General features: G+C 32.4%; 2 protein-coding genes across 2 annotated transcripts; one reads left to right on the top strand and one right to left on the bottom strand.

Moving 5' to 3' along the window:
• Nucleotides 1–1,014: 1,014 nt before the first annotated feature.
• On the bottom strand, nt 1,015–16,852 carry LOC105331828 (sorting nexin-20). The gene is made up of 4 exons (XM_011434187.4): nt 16,772–16,852; nt 4,464–4,689; nt 3,290–3,405; nt 1,015–3,168 (listed from the first exon to the last, which is right to left on the bottom strand). The coding sequence occupies exons 2-4, from the start codon at nt 4,624–4,626 to the stop codon at nt 2,482–2,484; spliced, it is 966 nt and encodes a 321-aa protein (XP_011432489.3). The 5' UTR covers nt 4,627–4,689; nt 16,772–16,852; the 3' UTR covers nt 1,015–2,481.
• Nucleotides 16,853–16,951: 99 nt separating this feature from the next.
• LOC105331829 (putative zinc finger protein 66) lies at nt 16,952–19,389 on the top strand. Its single transcript, XM_011434188.4, has 2 exons — nt 16,952–17,098; nt 17,190–19,389. Exon 2 carries the CDS (start codon nt 17,224–17,226, stop codon nt 19,183–19,185), a length of 1,962 nt encoding a protein of 653 aa, XP_011432490.3. The 5' UTR covers nt 16,952–17,098; nt 17,190–17,223; the 3' UTR covers nt 19,186–19,389.
• Nucleotides 19,390–19,736: the final 347 nt, after the last annotated feature.

Here is a 19,736-nt window from a genome sequence, read left to right as displayed (position 1 = left end):
GGAAAAACTGTTTGGCTGATTTAAACATGTTGCGATTCCTCGGGTTGTGGGTGAGAACAAAAGGAATTTTGGTATTGTTGCTTTCCTCACGTTGTTTAATTGAGTAGCCCCCCCCCCCCCCCCCCACACACACACCTTTTTTGCAAAGTTATTCATAACCGTAACCACAAGACCCTTTTTTCTTGTTTTTCAAGATTTTTGATAAGTTTAGCCCACTTCCAACTTTCAATTTGCTTTGTGAAGTTAATAAAACAACTATCAAGGAGTAGCTAGGCTACATCCTGACGACGCGACGCGATGAAAACAGAGCGCTCTGGTTGTGTTTATATACAATAACTTACCGAAATAATGTTTCATAAGACTTTTATTCCACCACCAGTAAGCATCCTTATTCACTATTTTCAATTTCGAATCATAAGGCTAGCCTAGTGTTTGTTTTATTAAACATCAACAACTGTTCTTCGTTCGAGTCAATTCAAACTAACGAGCATTCGCAACTTTGTTTATGTAAACAAACTTGATTATTCAAGTCTTCTAATCGGAATTTCAATTTAATCAAGTGAAAAAGCTCTAAGAAAAATTATTTAGAGCTAAAAAATTATTTTAAGGTTTATTTCAGTGAAACTTTACATTAAAACAGTTAGATTTATCTCAGGAATGACGTACAAAATTGTATTGCGCAAGGTCACAATAGCCGCATAACACAACGTTGCATCATCGTTTTTATCTTTGAAAAAAAACCCAATTCGGGTCACATAAGGGACTGTCTCAAAAGCTTCATAATATAAATCAAATTGTATGAGATAAATAGAACATCTATAAGTGTGTGATTTTATATTTGCTTTATCCAACTCGTTGAATGGTTATATTCGCTCGGCAAGCCTCGCGAATATATGTACACCATTTCAACTCGTTAGATAAAGCAAATATAAAATCACACAATATAGATATCCTCTATATATATATATATATATATATATATATATATATATATATATATATATAAGTCCAATGCTCAAACAACTTTTATCTATAGCGCTTTCGCCCCACCGGGCTCTTCAGTAGATTTAAAAACAAAGTAAACAAGAACATTATGACGTCAATCTCGTGACGTTAGGTAGGCAACGTTATACAAACAAACTGTTGAAGACGTGATTATGACGTCAAAACATTGTGACGTCAAAACATTATACAATGCATAAAAAGAGTCAACACAATTATAATAATAAAATAATATAATATTGCATTTCACCCAATTTATTAATACTACATGTAGACTCTTTCAGATCTGTATTTCAGTGTTTGTAGTGTGTAGTACATGTAGTGTTAAGAACATGTACTAGATCAATTCTAAATGTACAATAAATGTTAAGCAATATTTTTTACATGTATAACAAATCTACTGTTTTCATACTTCTTGCAGTTTCTTGATTATAATAGACGTAACAATATCCTAGACTTACAATAAAAATTTGTTCATGTTCTATAGTATGGCAATGAAAAATAATGTATACCTGTGTATATATATATTGAAGAGTTTGTATGATTTGAGAAAAAAAATAACATGTCAAAAATACTACTGTAATATATTTGTACACACATGAATTAAAATAAACCTTGTAAAATATAAATTTTACCATGCATAAAATAAATATGTATATTATGCAACCACCTCGTAAGAATGTCATAATGCACATGTATTACTTGTACTTCAATAAGCAAATATCAATGAAGAAAAATATGCACCAGTTTAATACTTATATAAAATTTAAATGTAATTTGCACAATCATACACATTTGATGTAGAATACTAAACCATTTCCATGGCCTGCAGACTATATCGATCAAGATCTAGTCATTGAAAGGTACCGTGCCTACAGGTTTCTGCAACCTGAGATATGAATATATATGTAAAATAATATATACCTTGTCAAATAAGTTATATCAAAGCATAAATTTTATGTAAAGGTGATAAAAAATGTTTTATGCTGGCATTTTCATTACAGTTGGAAAGAAACTGGTAAGTTGCTGAGAGTATTTTAGAAAGCAACCATTAATAGCATTTCACATCTTCTGATAATATGTATATGTCAGTATTTTGAAAAAAAAACCTTTATTAGTATATTCAGATTATGTCATTTTACAACGTCTAATTCTAAAGTTCATAAAAGTTCTTTAATACCAAATTATGAATAGTTTAGAAATTTTTATATAATAAAATGTGATCAATCTACAAACTAACAAAGATATCAAAGACATGTGCATCAATTACTTTCCCTTTACCTCTTGGCATGATCAAGGTCTTCCTGAGTGTATAGGTTGCCAAGAAAACATTTCATTTCTTATATCACTAACAGCTTGTAAAGATTGGACAAGTCAATTACATTACCATAATGGATCTACATTTGTACAATGTATCATAAACAAGACAGTATCAACTCATTTACTAGATCTTGACCTTCAACACAACAGAAAAAAAAATCAGTTTTCACCATACCACACCGAATCAAATTTTGTATAATTTAAAATCACAGTAATGAGTTCTTCAGATTTACCTCCCTTGTCCCCTAGATGAGCCAGCCTGGCCTCTAGGTGCGACTTCTCACGACTCAACAACCAACACAGATAGATGGTGTGGTGCAGCAGGGGCACCAGGAAACAGTCAGTGCTGCTGATATTCATACAGGACAATGCGGATTCTGCATATTTTAGTGCTGCCTCTCTGTCTCCTAGTTTTTGGTGGCACAGTGAAAGCACACAGAGTGTGCACACAACATCGCTGTGCTGATTGCCCTGTATGCTCTCCTGTACTGGGAGGTATTTTTCCATAATGCTTACACAATGAGAGAAATCATTTTTCTGCAACCTTTCAATACCTTCCTGGATTTTTCTTTGGTAAAGGAAATCCTTGAATTCATCAGAAAACCGCAGACAATCTACTGTGAATATGTGAGTAAGGTACTGCTCAAATGCCCTGCTTCTCTGTGCTATTGTTTCACTGGTAAAATTTCCAATTACCAATTTTCCAGGAAAGGAGATATGCTCCATTTCCTTTGGAAACTTTTTCTTAAGTTTAGAATTTAGAACACTAAAATCAGAATATCTTTTTTCTATTGTTCCAGGAGTGCTGTCCCTTTCTCCCTCTGAACCAATGGAAAGTGTATATTGCTGAAATAACAAACAAACAAATAACTAATAATCTCTTAATTTGTATAAAAAATGAAATTGTTAATATAATTTTCACAACACCCCCCTTTTCAATATAAAATATCAAAAAAGAAACAAGTACCACAAAAGAAGATCTTCCTTCTTTCACTTTTTCTGCTTTGATCACCTCAAATATTACTGCTCTTGTTCCTGGGTTGTCTCCCTTAACATTAACAATGCAGGAATTTTTCTCATGCTCTGTAAAATAATATCAAATGTAATGTTAAAGTAATTTCATAGAATATTGACCTACAAAACAGTCCATGACTACATACCGGTAGTTTTATATCTACATATTAATTGAGTGCAAATTTCTATGTGAGTGTTATACATGCATGGTTGTTAACATTTTTGGTAATTAATTAATCAATAACATCTATTGAAAGTTTGGAAAACTTCCACAATTACATGTTATTATAGTCTGTCCCAAGTTATTGCTTCCATCGCTTTTTGATGATTTTTAATAAAATTACACATACCTGTGAAAGAAATACAGTTGAAATCGTTAAAAGGGAATTTACCCAAGATATCTTCACTGAACAATTATCCCTTTCCACTCAGAAAAATTCACAGGAACGAAAACAGATTCCTTAAGGAGATTTATAATGGGGAATGTTTACATCTTTTCTCCATTCGGAATACACTCGGAATACATCGCGCAAATTTTTAACGTTATCATCCGGGCTTATTAATGACTGTTGCAATGCAAAATCTCCGTAGACTTTCAATTTCGGGATGTGTATTGAAACCTGAAGCGGTAGAGGGGGCGTTTCAAAACAGATAATCTGGACATTTTTTATATTAGTGGATGAACGTAGTTTGAGCACAAAGGTATTTAATACTATTATTGAAATATCATGCAAAAAGTGGTGGAAGCAAAAACTCGGGACAGAGTATAGAAAGAATGTCCAACTGTTAAATGATAATGTCATTCGGTTTATCATTTAAACATCAAATCAATAATTACAGTGTAAAGATTCTGTTCTCTTTGGAACAAGCTGTCTAATATTAAACATTTATCAACACTATTAAAAATAATCAAGTGTTGTTGAAAATGAACTTTAGACTCTTTGATGAAAAAGGGTGTACATATGATTAATCAATAATATATATACTATATAAAGAACTGATGATATCTTTTTTCAAAGATTACGATTCTCTTTATTATACCAGCTATCATTGTATATTTCGTCACTAAACCCATTACTATGTTGAATTTTATCTTTTAGAATGTTACTTGGTAACAAGCATTATACTTTGTTTTGGTACTTCCTGGTTATCTATTTTGAGAGTTAAGTTTTCGCTGAAATTTTCAAACTCCTCTTCCTCCTCTGCTAAGAACCTGTCCTGTACATCCTCAACAGAGTCAAGAGCCTGCTTTAAACCACGACTAATACGGTTATCTCGAATAAAACTCATTCTCCGCTTACATCACAGCATCCGTGGTTTAACAATATCGTCATTCAAACTTCTCGTTATTTGGGGTGATACTAAAACAAGTCCCACGGAGAAAACAAGTCCCACGTAAGTCCCACGTAAGTCCCACGGCAAATGCGGCTATATATCGATATAATTATGATTGATTATGATCAAATGTGATAAAATAATATTAATTCACACAACAAAATATTTTTATAAGTTTTTATTACGGATTTATCGACGAAAAATCAAAGATTTTGGTAAAGATAGATAACTCGTACGTAGAATTTGTACGGCAGCAGAAGAAATCTGTATACCCGTCGTTTATTGATGGATAATTTAAATTTTCTTTAGCAAAATAAAATCTGATAGCAATAAAATAAAATGACTTTATATTAATTGAATAACACAAACTAAGTAAAAGTTGGGTAAGTAGACAACTCCTACGCAGAATGCTTTCGCCCGCCGAGAAAAGAGCACACCTGCCGCTTAACTGATGGGCGATCTTAATGTTTTACTTTTATTTTCTAACTTAAAAAATGATCATAATATGTGTTACGGTGCTACCGTTCTGGCGAGCGCAGCAAGAATTACAAATACCTTGCATCATTGTCAACCTAGTGTTATTTAGGTATCAACGAACGTTAAAGAATTTTTGAGAGAGTATTGCTCTACAATAGGTATGCTTAAAGTATTAATTTTAATGGTTATGATACATATACAGCGCAAACCCCTACCCCGAGAGAGAGAGAGAGAGAGAGAGAGAGAGAGAGAGAGAGAGAGAGAGAGAGAGAGAGAGAGAGAGAGAGAGAGAGCCTGGTCCCTGTTTGTAGGTGTGTAATTTCCCACTTTTAAATTTAATGGCCTGACTATATGCAATATCTACATAAATTTTTTAACTGTTTATTTATTTTTCATTTTATTCCTTTTTATTTAGTTCAAAATGTCCCATTGTTTATTTCCTCCCTTCTCATATACTTATATATACCTGCCTACTGTACATGCATGTACAATAAGCTTTAAATGGATCGATATGACAGTAAAGTATGGCTCTTGCTAGTATATATTTATATAATCTCTATATTAAAACAAATTAAAAACAAAATTAATCATATGTCAATGAGGCAGGTATCGCAGTCTTTACTGAAATAGCTAGTACACTCATTACAGATGTTTGATCCGCCTCTAAATTTATCGCGGGAAATATAGCACGAGTGCACTGTGACGTCATCCATGACTTTGTTCGTCTTTGTTCACGTTTCTCGACTCAATACGAGGGTATGGAAGCATGTAACAAATCCTTTGGGTCTCGCCAAAGCTTATGCGGCACTCAAAACGTGTCTTCAAACTTTAAGTCACGAGTTAAAAGTCGGCCATTTTTGGCATAGCACCACGGGTGAAAACATTAGAGAGCATTATGGGACGTAGACAAAAAATTTTGTTTGAAGAACTGTAAGTTTAGCTCGTTCTTTTTCCCGCGCACACTGGTTCTTAGAGCTCGTTTCGCTCACCGGCGCTGAGCGCCGGCGAGCTGCGCTCGCTATTAATATTGATAAAAAAAAAAATACCACATTTATTGATTAACACTCACTGTAAAAATCATGAAAGTAAAAAAAAAAATAACGCAGAATCCATAATCTAAACAACTAATTGCTAATTTTTTTATTTTATTTATTATTTATTTATTTATTTATTTATTTATTTTTTGTATGTTAGTCTTTTATTTCATTGTACTAAAAAATGCATAGATAAAATTATTAATTTCTTTACGCAAATTTAGAAAAAAAAGCGCGAATGACTTAAAAATAAAGGGAAAACTCTACACAGAATTCTTACGACTGTGGATTGAAAATGCACGCCTGCCATTTATAGTTATGTCATTTTATTTGTAAATTATTTCAGGTGGCTGTAATGTTAACATATTGCCTTATGATTATGTTCAGAAGAGAAGTTTACGTATTGCTGTGATTAATTTATTATATTATAAGGCTTCTGTTTAGTTACGCAAAACGTGATAATTTTGTGATGTAATATTCCGGTGTTCATGGATGTGAGTAGAGAATACCAAATAATTTAAGAGAAGAAATCTATTGCAAGTGCGTTATTCATTATAACGATGTATACTCTTTGTCCTGTGCCTCAAAGTATGAATTTACAGATGTAATATTCCGGTGTTCATGGATGTGATATGTAGTATGAAACAAGACATAGGGACTTACATTTGTTTTTTTCCTGTGCCCCGAAGTATGATTGTTTAAAATAATGGTTACAGGTATACATTTTGATATGTAGTAATGACGCATAGGGACTTACACTTGTGTTTTTTTTCTGTCCCCCGTGTATGAGTTTATATAAGCAATTACACAGTTTACAAGTCCCAAGGTATTGGTTATTAAACTAAGATTTACAGGTATTCTCTTTGATATGTAGTATAATGTAACTAAACATAGGGACTTACACTTGTTATTATTTTTTTCTGTGCCCTGAAGTATGTTTAAAATAAAGGTGACATACCCTTTGATATGTAGTAACGACGCATGGGGACTTACATTTGTTTTTTTTTTGTTTTTGTTTTTTTCTGTCCCCCTGTGTATGAGTTTATATAAGTAATTACATGGTTTTCTCATTTCAATGTATTTAAGATAAGGTTTACTATCTTAATTAGAATTTCATAACATACTTTAAACTAGCGAGACCCAAATCTGTACATTATATAGTTTTTCATGACATGTTTTGTTACATTACCATACAGGAAGTATTTGTCTTTTTTGACGCATGTGTGAAAGGGTTGAGTGAATGTATCATGCATAGGTGCTTACTTGCAATACAGTTTACAATTTATCAATGACTAAGTGTAAAATAGCTTCTGTAAACTGCAGAGGGTTACATGATCCCATGAAAAGAAAAGATGTTCTTAACTATTTAAGAAGTCATGAATCATCCATCTATTGTTTACAAGACACTCACTGTACGGAATTAGATAAAAACTCAGTTTATGCTCAATGGGGTAATGAGACGCTTATAAGCCCGGGTAAATCGGATGCAAGAGGAACATTAACCTTATTTAATAACACAAATGAAATAAATATTTTAAAAGTTTTTAGCAATAATGAAGGAAATTTCATTATATCAAATATAATGATAGATAACAAGTACTCAATTACGCTAGTTAATTTATACGGGCCCAATAGGGATAATCCTAATTTTTATTCTGAGTTGAGTGATAAAATAAATGACTTTTTTGATACTGACTTTATAATTATGTGTGGGGATTGGAATGTTGTGCAAGATTACCAATTAGATTGTTTTAATTATCTAAGAGAAAATAATCCAAAAAATAAAATTGAAATAGAAAAACTAAAATCAAAGTTCAATCTAGTAGATCCCTGGAGAATCAAAAACCCAAATGTTAGAAAATATACATGGAGTAGAAAAAATCCTGTAAAGCAAGCTCGACTTGACTTTTTCCTTGTGTCAGAGGAACTCCTATCAATTATTGATAATGTACACATACTACCCGGTTATAGGACTGACCATTCTATTATTGAATTAGACATCACTATAAATGACTTTAAAAAGGGAAAGGGATTCTGGCGTTTTAATAATTCACTACTCAAGAATAAAGACTTTGTAACAAATGTTAAAAAAATTATTAAAGAAACTGATAATGAATACCGTATTAATGAATCAACACTGGAAATTCCAGACAACTTATTTTTAGATGTTTTATTGATGAAAATAAGGGATATGGCAATACAAATGTCGTCAAAATTAACACGAGAAAGGAGAGAACATAAAGTAAATATTAGTAATAATTTAAAAATTTTACATGATATGTATTCTGATAACCATTTGCCACTATATTTAGATATGATAAACGACCTTGAGAGAGATCTGGAAGAAATAAGAAAATATGAACTAAAGGGGCTTTTGCTAAGAAGTCATTGTACGTGGATAGAAGATGGAGAAAAACCTACAAAATATTTTTGTGCTTTAGAAAAACGAAATTATGTTAACAAAAATATTAGCAAATTGGATATCGAGGGTAAACATATAAATAAACAAGAAGAAATATTACAAGAAGTAAAAAAGTTTTATAAACAACTGTATGCAAATAAAGATCAAGATCTTGATGATGTAAACCTAAAAGATTTACTACAAAAAGTAGAGGTCCCCAAAATAAATAATAAAATAAAAGAAATTTTAGATGCAGAAATTACAAAACAAGAGGTGCTTCAAGCCCTCAAAAATTTTAAGAATGACAAAACACCTGGAACAGATGGCTTTACTGCAGAATTTTTTAAATTCTTTTGGAGGGATATTGATTCTTATATTCTCAAATCTTTTAATTATAGTTATGAAATGGGACAGTTATCTTATAATCAAAAGCTAGGAATTATATCTATTCTCCCAAAAGGCAATAAGCCAAGGGAATCTCTAAAAAACTGGCGACCAATCACCTTACTGAATATTACATATAAACTGCTTTCTAGTGTCTTGGCGAATCGAATGAAACCAACTTTAACGAAAATAATTCACGAAAATCAAAAGGGCTTTCTTGCTGGTAGATACATAGGAGAAAACTCTAGATTATTGTATGACATTATGCACTATTGTAAGGAATATAATAATCCTGGTCTTATTCTTCTGGTCGATTTTGAAAAAGCATTTGATTCTATCTCTTGGAAATTTATTTACAAAGTATTGCATTTTTTTAATTTTGGTGAAAATTTTATAAAGTGGATAAAGATTTTGTTTAAAGAGCCTAAATTATGTGTTATTCAAAATGGTATTTTTTCTGATTTTTTTCATATGGGACGAGGTTGTAGACAAGGGGACCCAATTTCACCATACTTGTTCTTACTTTGCGCAGAAATAATGGGTATAATGATTAGAAATAATAATCTAATTAAGGGAATTGTTATTGAAGATAAGGAATACAAATTATTACAATATGCTGATGATACTGTCTTATTCATGGATGGGTCAGAGGACTCCATCAGGTCAACTTTATCTTTAGTCAACCAGTATTCCAAATTTTCTGGATTGAAACCAAACTATGATAAAACACAATGTATAAAGATTGGATCTACTGCTTATACTGGCAATAATTTATATGAAAAATACAAAAACCTAATGTGGTCACAGGAACCATTTACAGTCTTAGGTGTTACATATTGCATAGACTTAGATACAAATACTATGTTTGATTTAAATTTTTTGCCAAAAATTGAATTAGTTAAGAAATTAATATCATCATGGTCAAGAAGGATTTTAACTACTGCAGGCCGCATAACAGTAGTAAAGACTTTGCTTATACCCAAATTCAGTCATTTATTGATGACGCTACCAAGCCCACCTAAAGAAAAACTCAAAGAAATTGAGAACTTATTGTTTAATTATATATTGAATAACAAAACAGCAAGGGTAGCTAAAAACATTATATGCCAAAGTTATGAATACAGCGGCATGAGAATGACATGTCTTGACTCTTTTTGTAAAAGTTTAAAAATCACATGGATTCGCAGATATTTTGATAATTCCTGTAGTTCACAATGGAAGCATTTAATAAAGGATTTAATTCCAGATATAAGTTATCTAGCTATATATGGTGTAGATTTTTATAGAAAGTTTAAGAAAGATGTCAAGAATGCTTTTTGGATTGATGTTTTCTCAGCTTTATCAGACTTAAGGCTATGCATTGATAATCTGACATCTGTTTTAAGTCCAGTATGGTATAATCAAGATATATGTATAAACAGCAAAAGTGTCTGTTATAGATCATGGTTAAAAAAGGGTATTCAGTTTGTTTTTGATTTTTACAATACGGACGGAACCTTGCTAGGATATCATGAATTTTGTACAAAATTTGATTTAAAAACACCATTTACATTATTTTTTGGAGTAATTGATTGTATTAGAAAATTACATTTGAATTATGACTATGATAATATTCAAAGAAGTCAACCTTTTTTCCCAAAATTCTTACAATTGATTACAAAAAGCAAACAAGGTGGTAGAGATTTCTATGATGTTTTTATTAATCAGAAGTACAGAAAGCCAAAAAGTGAAATCAAATGGGAAAATATTTTAAACTTAAATGTTGACAACTCTTGGTGGAAAAAACAAAATATTTTGTTTTTTAAGATAACCAATGATATACAATTAAGATGGTTCAATTATAGAATTATACATAGAATCTTAGCAACGAATACATTCTTATGTAAAATTGGCATTACCAATACAAATTTATGTAGTTTTTGTAAGATATATCCAGAAACACTGTGTCATCTTTTCTGGGAATGTGAATTTGTTGAAAATATTTGGGAAAATGCATTGATTTGGTTCAAAGAACAGTTTGGAATAGATATATCTCTAAACAAAGTTGATGTTTTGTTAGGAAAATACTATAAGTATTACAATATATTTAATTTAATAATATGCATAATTAAAAAACATATTTATAGAAGTAGGAGCAAGAATTGTAAACCCTCATTTGAAAGGGTTAAAGAGGAAATTGTTTATTACTTTCACTGTGAGAAACATATTTATAAAAAAAATGGTGACATGGAAAGTTTTAACAAGCGATGGAACCTGATAATGTTTTAAGAAAAAGGATCATTATTTTTTATGCAGTTACAGATGATGTAATACAATTATCTATTGCAAAAGCAAGATTAACGTAAAAATATAGTTGTCTACATATTTTCATATGCATGTGTTTGGATGAATGATGTATAAATGTTAAAGAGAAAAACCTCTCACGAAAGTGTACAAGTTTATATATTTATATATAACTGTATGTAACTTAGTACTTGGTGATCCCAGGGCCCCAACCCTGGCACCAAACATATTGCTTTATATTAAGTGATGGGACAATAAAAGGTTTAAAAAAAAAAAAATTATTATATTACATGAAGTTGGGTGATACGAGTTTTATATAGTCCGTATATCACTCCTTTTAAGTTTGACCCAGTTCTGCTCTCTCTAAGAACCGTCATGTTGTAAATTTTGAATTTACTGGGTGGGTTTACATACAAAATTTACACAGGTTGGAAATTTTGTATTCACACCCACCCAGTAAATTCAAAATTTACATGACAGAACCATGCCTTCATTCAGAGTATTTTTTTTTGGGGGGGGGGGTATTCAGGTTTGTCCGGGGAGGGGGTCGAGGCATATTATTGGTCATTTTACGATGAAAATTTACGAAATTAGATTTTTTTTCCAGGGGGGAGGGGGGGGGGGGGGTTCCACCACATCCTCCGAATCCCATCTCGATCAGCTCATGAAAAGTCTGTCAGTAGTGGTGAAAATCTTCCTAAAAGTCAAAGAAAAGATCTTGCATCTACTCCAAAAAAAAAAAAAAGAATGATGACTGAAATAAATATTTGATGGAAGTTCATGAGTTATACTAACATATACATGTATTGTTATTAAATTGTTATTGTCAGCAAGAACATTCTAGTCCACGGCAGCTTACCGTTCACGAGACTGATCCACGATCTTTGGGTCTAAAGACCAACTCTGTTTTAAATGGGGGATTTTCTACATAATGAATGAAAAATCGTGTTTCAAAAATAGAAACCAGCAGAGATCGTCATATTTTCGAAACCCTTATGATAAAAGAGAAGGCTTTGAAAACATGTATAAATATATAGTTGTTTGCTTGTCAATTTTCAGCAATGAATCAAGCTGTTTTCTCGAGATTTCCATTATATTCCCCCAATTTATTTGGAAACCTATGGAAATCTATACATATGTTAAAAGTAACTTTCTACTGAAATAAATGTTTTCGACTTCTTATTTTATCGAATTATTCATAATAACTGCTAGAATCACACAAGCGTATATGTATACAAGTATGTATATTTATAAACATGCATTTCTTTCTCTCTTTCTTTGTCTTCCCTCCTTCTTTCACTTCATCTCTTTCTCCGTCTTCTCCATTCATCTCTCTCTCTTTCTTTCTCTCTTCATGAACGGAAAAACCATACAAACATCGAGATATATATATATATATATATATATATATATATATATATATATATATATATATATATATATATATGTGTGTGTGTGTGTGTGTGTGTGTGTGTGTGTGTGTGTGTGTGTAGATGAACCTGCGTTTAACTGTTCTAGTACATGTATTTATTCAATACAATTAAAATGCATTTATTGAGAAAACTATCAAGCAAACGGGATTGAAAATAAATAGCTATAGGACATGCACAAAAAATCTGTGCCAATATATCAATCATTTTCAAACTGATAGACATATTTTAATATTTTTGTAGCGAGTCGGTAAGAGTTCCACTGCAACATTCACATTCTAAATGTTCGAAACGCAAAATGTCATTCCGACAATTTTAATGAATCACATTGAACAGAATGAATCGAAGGTCGAGAAATGTTTTACATTTGACAAAAACAGGGACGTATATTCTTAGTATATACGTCCCTGATAAAAAGAAAGTCAAGAATAATGTAAGAATAATGCATTGCTGCATTGCCAATTATAATTGATTTTTTAATGTATATACATGTATTTATTGACATGTGCATATGTTTTTCATACGACAAACAATCATTCACTTCACTTTCCCTCAAACGGTTACACGCAGAGTTTTGTATAAAAAAAAAGAAGAAAAAAAAAGAAGCGGGACCATTGTCACAATCTGAACACGAACACGTTGATTAATGTATTTTTTTTTATCTCTATAAATCATGTACTAATTACAAAATAACTTGCTCATTATTTCCTTTACTACTTTACTATAATATGTGGGGCTAGTGGAAGGGGGGGGGGGGCTACATGTCCAAAGATGATTGGTGATCGTTGGATCTACATATACACGTGTATATATACACGTGTTAGTTTCTTGTATATTCTGTGTGAATTGAACGGGTTTTTTGTCGCTTAGGAAACAATAGACCTTTACCTACCTGTATATTGGGAGACGACCGTGAAGCACACCGTGTACACAACCCCCACCCCATCTCTCTCTCTCTCTCTCTCTCTCTCTCTCTCTCTCTCTCTCTCTCTCTCTCTCTCTCTCTCTCTCTCTCTCTCTCTCTCTCTCTCTCTCTCTCTCTCTCTCTCTCTCTCTCTCTCTAATGTTTTAGGTGACTAGGAAAAATAACAGTTATGAACGAGTAGATCTACGAAACACAAAAAAGTTATGTTTCAAAATACTATGCAGTCCACTTTTATTAGTCCCGTTGATAGAGCAAGGTCGCTACATGCAACAGGATTATCAGAGTTTCTGACACCCAATTAAAACTTATATGTAATCTTTATGTAATCTATATGAAATTGAAGACGAATAACACTCAATCCTTATATATCTCATGTACACTTACACTGAACACTTAATAAAAAAATATTATAAGCCATCAGTGTTTTAACTAGTCAAACTTAAGTATAATTTTTATAGTACATTTATAACCGTAAACATTTAAACATGTGTGTTACTATCTTCGAGAAGCTTATAAAATACAGAAAAACAAAATTGTTTTTGCAAAGGAAAGTATAATTCATTATTATTTACGAAACAGACCAGACATCTATTAACCAAGAAGATTGCCATGTCATTGAGTTAAATCATTTTACAACGTTAAACATTGAACCGGGTGCTTTTTTTTTTTTACCTCCATTGAAAATTGAAACCAAAATGGTTACACTGATATCATGCAATGTAAAATTTTGCTACAATCTTATGAATGACGTATATAATATTTGTTTTTAGAAACAAAATCAGGACTTGAAGATTTACATATAGTTTGGTGAACTAGGCAGTGAAAGTCTTAGATCTAGATATGAAAAAGAACAGGCTAACGTACTTGTGTAAGCATTCCAGATTTTATAATTATTTGTTCTCCAAAATTCATAATTTTAGTAAATTTATATGGAGGAAGAATATACGTTTAAAGCAAAGTGCACGCACATTTTCGTATATACATAATTAGTTCTGTACAATGTTAGTAACTGTTTACATCTTGAAAAACTTGGAGAAGATGTAAGAATTTTTCTTTGTAGATGATTTTCGATCACATACTTTTCATGAGCTGAATCTAGATGGGATTCGGGGGTAGGGGAGGGGGAGTTGGAGTTCCGCCCCCGTGGAACAAATCAAATTTCTTAGATTTCCTCGATCCCCTCCCTTAACAAACCTGAATATACCCCTCAAAAATATTCTGGATGAACGGATGGTTTTTATTACGTTTTAATATTAATAATAATCTGATAGTTATTTGTTGAATCGTTAATTGGTTTAGTTAAATGATATCAAGATCACGCATTTTCGCGTCAGACAAAAAAGTTATGATAATATTTAACAGTATACTTTTTTAAAACACAATAATTCTTATTGAATTCTTATTAATGTATACGAGGGTTATTTGAAAAGTTCGCGGACAAGTTGACTTAAAAATTGTGAGCGGACTATTTACATAATACTAGCGAAACTTTTCAGATTTAACTTTTATTTTCTAAGAAATATGAAACGATTTGTTTGTTTTAAATGCACCATAAAAAATATACAGCTTAATTATTTGATGAATATGCTTCACGGAGCCTGTCAGTTGTTTTTTTTTTAACTTTTCATATTTTGTACGCATTTTTCCTTATTAAGAAAATGTACCGTTGAAGTGCATAAAAATAAACGATATTTCATATGACATCACAATAACTTATGAGGGTCATTTTATGAAAGTTTTAAGTTGAAGAATTTCTGACCGTTTTATCGCCGAACTTGGACGAACAACGCTTGAAAAATGAGTCATAAACTATTTATGGACATCTTGGAGCACCGGGCCGTCATTTAATTTTGTGAACACGCAGGAAAATCTCCGATGGAGACCAAAGGGTTCTTATGAATGCTACTATTTTTTTTTTATAGGAAAAACGTTTACAACTTGAATCACAGAGGTTTACAGATGGAAAAACTGGTTTTTTTTAGCCCTTGCAGCACCCCCCCCCCCCCCCACAGCCGGATCGATCTTGCACTTATAGATTTCGCTTATTTACCTCATCTAAAGTCGAAACTGCGTAGACAGAAATTTTTGGACCTAAATGATCTACGATATGCCACAAAAGGCATTATACAAAAGCTTGACAAATAATGGTATGAACGTGCATTTTATAAATCGGTTAAATGTCTTAAAAAGTGTGTGGAACTGAAAGGTGTTTACTTTGAAAAAGAGTAACATGTTTGACTTTCAGTTGTTTGACGTTACCTGACTTCGTGGAAATACGAAATGTTGCTCCGTAAATCTAATTCACGCAAAGTAAAAATCGCTGTATCTTTTGGGGAAAAAAAATTAAATTCATATGATTTTTTGCATACTTATTTTCAAATGGTAGTCATTTAATAAAACATACGCCATCCTACAAAGTTCACAGTAACTTTGCCGTAAATCACTGTCTGCGAAGTTTTCTGACAACCCTCGTACAGTTGATTAAAAATAAAAACTAAGGTAATGAAAAAATCATATCCATTAATATAGGTAGGTATTCGACAAAGGTAATTTAAGCGTACACATGTACATTCCTTCAGGCTTGTGTGTTTCGTATAGACTAGTTCTTAAATCTTTCACTGTATTATAATTTATCATAAAAGCCTCAGTGACAGGCATAATAATTTTTTTTTTTATTAATATGACCATTTTTAAGTTGGAAAATATAAAATATTAAAATAACTCATCAGGTAAGCGGCAGGAGTGCTCTTTTCTCGGCGGGCTAATGCATTCTGCGTAGGAGTTGTCTACTTACCTGATTTTTACTTAGTTTGTGTTAATTAATGAATATAAAGTCAACTTTTTACTGCTATTAGATTTTATTTTGTTGGAGAAAATTAAAATTATCCATCAATTAAACGGCGGGCATATAGATTTCTTCTGCTACCGTATGAATTCTACGTACGAGTTATCTACCTTACCAACATCTTTGATTTTTTGTAGATAAATCCGTAATAAAAGCTTATAAAAATATTTTGTTGTGTGAATTAATATTATTTTATCACATATAATCATAATCAATCATAATTATATCGATATATAGCCGCATTTGCCGTGGGGATTACATGGGACTTACGTGGGACTTGTTTTCCCCGTGGGACTTGTTTTAGTATCAGCGCGTTATTTGTTTTGATTGTCTACTTTCATTTTCTCAACGGATGTTTTGATAATTCGTTCGATTAATCCTTAACTTTTTTTTTTATTTCAAGTTGGTGATTAAGCCTTAAAGAAAAAAAATGAAACGTTGATACGTGATAAATGTATAAAATATTGCTTAATAAGTATAAATAGATAACTTTCAAACGCGTGCCAGGCAGAGTTCAGCGCGGCGTTGTTGTTGGGTTTTTTTTTTCAGAAAAGGATAATTGCGTCTGCGCAACGATGTACGAACATTATAACGGGATCAGCCATTTTTTTTAAACAATTTATTTTTGCAAAATAAGCATAACTGAAGGTAAAGTTCATAATTTGACTGTTATGATTTATTTTATTTGCAAGTGTGTTTTCTCGGCGTAGTTTATAGATGATTAGTTTAATCTTTACAGATTTATAAGAGAAAAGTTTGGGGAGCATACCAAAATGGCGGCGTCCAAGGTGAAAAAATCCAGATTTTTTGAAAATTCTTTTGTTTCTAAGCTTATGAATAGATTAGACGAGCAAAGGAAGTGCAGTAGGTTTTGTGATGTTGTTCTGAAAGTTTGCGATACCAGTATTCGTGTGCATTCCAACATCTTGGCGGCAGCAAGTCCTTACTTCCACGCTTTCCTTGGTCAGGGGGAAGATGACCCAAGAGCTTTCTCTCAAAACACGCCACAAATTATAGAAATCCATATTGACAATACTGGTGACAAAGACTCTTATGGTGAAGCTGTTTGTCTTATTGTAGATTACTTCTATTCAGGAAAAATCACGGTGACATCAAACATTATAAATCATATTGCTGAAATATCTAAAATTATGTGTTTATACAAATTAACAGCATTTTGTGAGTGGTTTCAAAAAGAAGGGGGAAATGAAGATGATATATCGGAAGTGAGTGAAAAACACCTACCTCTTGAAACTGATGAAACTCAGAAGAAAAGAAATTGTAATCAAGAACATGCAGTAGCGAATCATGTTGACAAATGTGTGCCCATTGTATCAAAGTGTACTGAAGATGAGAGTGAATCTTGCCAGCCTAAAAGAAAAAGAGGTAGACCAAGAAAGATAATTAGGGCTGTTGAAAGTGAAGCAGAAAAAGATGTACCTTTGAATGAGAAAAACTGTTGTGCTATGGAGCAGTCAGATGAAGAAATGAATGATGAAAACACAGAGGATGAAATACATGTTACAGAATCTCCAACAAGAAGTGGCAGAAAAAGAAAACTTACAAGCAAAATGAAAGAACTCAAATCTATTGCCAAGTCCAAAGACAATCCCATTTCAGATTTAGGATTTGACAAAATCAGAGATAGGTATCATTGTGTGTTTTGTCCATATACAACAAATGTTCTGTTTCATTATCAGCGCCATAGCCAGTCCCATAAACGCGAGAAAAGTACAAAAAAGTACACATGTGACAATTGTGAATTTACCTGTGAAAAAGCAAAAGATTTACTCATTCACAAAAAGGAGCACCTGTATGAAAAATACCACTGTGACCTTTGCGAGTATAATGGTGAAACTAAGGAGGACTTTGAAAATCACATGAAAAAGCATGAAGATCCACTGCCATATTTTTGTAAATACTGTGATCAGAGATTCAGAACTAAAACTCAATTGAATTTTCATCACCCCAAACACTCTAAGGTAAAACCATTTGTATGCAAAATTTGTGACACTGGATTTAAATGGAAGCATGCGCTAAAAAATCACATGGTGACCCACAGCACCACGAAAGAACATTTGTGTGACGTGTGTGGATTTGCCACCGCTCACAAAAGTCAGCTTAAAGCACACAAACTGGTCCACACTGGGGAGACTTTTAAATGTCCAGAGTGTAATTTTGAAGCGACACGAAGACAAAACTTGAAATACCATTTGCTGACCCATACTCGGGAGAAACCTCACCAGTGTGAGATATGTGGACAGTCCTTCAGTCTCATCAAAAACATGAAACGACACATGCTGTTACACACCAATGATCGACCTTACAAGTGTGATCAGTGCACCTTCAGCACCACTCGATTCGACAAGCTTAAGGAACACCTGAAAAAACAGCATGGTCAAGGGAAAGATACAAAAAAGAAACCCAAAGATCTCTCCAAATCTATGGGGTTTATTATGAAAAATGCCCAGAATTCAAAAATTGTGACAAGTATGGTTCCTACTGTATCTGAGACATCGGAGGTTGTAGATGTAGATGTTATGTCCACCATTCAAGCTCTCCAGATCCAGGTGGAGGGCACCAAGGTAGTGGGGCGACAGAATGAGGGGGAGGGATTATTGATGCAGACCCCTGGGGGGAGTATTCAGCCAGTCACCCTCACCAAGCTTCAGGAGGATGGGACAGAAATTGTTTACCACTTTGTTCAACTGGAAACAACTGATGTCTTATCCTAAATGATTTTCTTTTGCATTTATACATGTTTGTTATGGCAAGTCCATTGTTGTCCTGGTTAATATTTATTGTTGATTTTTAGTAATGGTTTCCTATTGATAAACATTTTAATTTTTGTGATAGATGTATATAATCATCTGATATTGTCATGATGTCATACTTATTCTCATTTCTGTCCAATTCCAATAAATTATGAATGTTTGATACTGTTGGTTCAATGTTGGTTTTTAAGGCGTCGAGCTAATGCTCGGCAGCCTTCTAGCGATCGTCTGGATTGGCAATCGTCCAAAAATTCATGCACTGCACCGCCTTTTAAATGCGCACAAAAAATAAGTTCCTTAAAGTATTAAACGTATTACAAGATTTTTATTCCACTAATTCAACTACATTGTGTACAAAAAATCCAACTTTGCCTCCCTGGTTATTGATAACTCTTTGCATAATATTCAAGAATGGCGGATGAATACAAAAGGTGTAAACATTCACTAAATATTATTTTAGTTTATCGATTACATTTTAATTGGAGACCGTGCCCGATAGAAATAAAATTTGA

Source organism: Magallana gigas, chromosome 3 (genome assembly GCF_963853765.1).
Source record: "Magallana gigas chromosome 3, xbMagGiga1.1, whole genome shotgun sequence".
Taxonomy (NCBI): domain Eukaryota; kingdom Metazoa; phylum Mollusca; class Bivalvia; order Ostreida; family Ostreidae; genus Magallana; species Magallana gigas.
The sequence above is the reverse complement of the archived record's forward strand: the minus strand, read 5'-3'. Positions and strand labels throughout refer to the sequence as shown.

What these genes read in the sequence shown, in the direction of transcription:
- LOC105331828 (XM_011434187.4), bottom strand. Translation starts at nt 4,626, where the DNA reads ATGAGTTTTATTCGAGATAACCGTATTAGTCGTGGTTTAAAGCAGGCT. An exon ending in CCAGGAAGTACCAAAACAAA is followed by an intron (nt 3,406 to 4,463) that starts GTATAATGCTTG and finishes ATTATTTTACAG; the next exon opens with AGCATGAGAAAAATTCCTGC. An exon ending in AAGGAAGATCTTCTTTTGTG is followed by an intron (nt 3,169 to 3,289) that starts GTACTTGTTTCT and finishes TTGTTATTTCAG; the next exon opens with CAATATACACTTTCCATTGG.
- LOC105331829 (XM_011434188.4), top strand. Translation starts at nt 17,224, where the DNA reads ATGGCGGCGTCCAAGGTGAAAAAATCCAGATTTTTTGAAAATTCTTTT.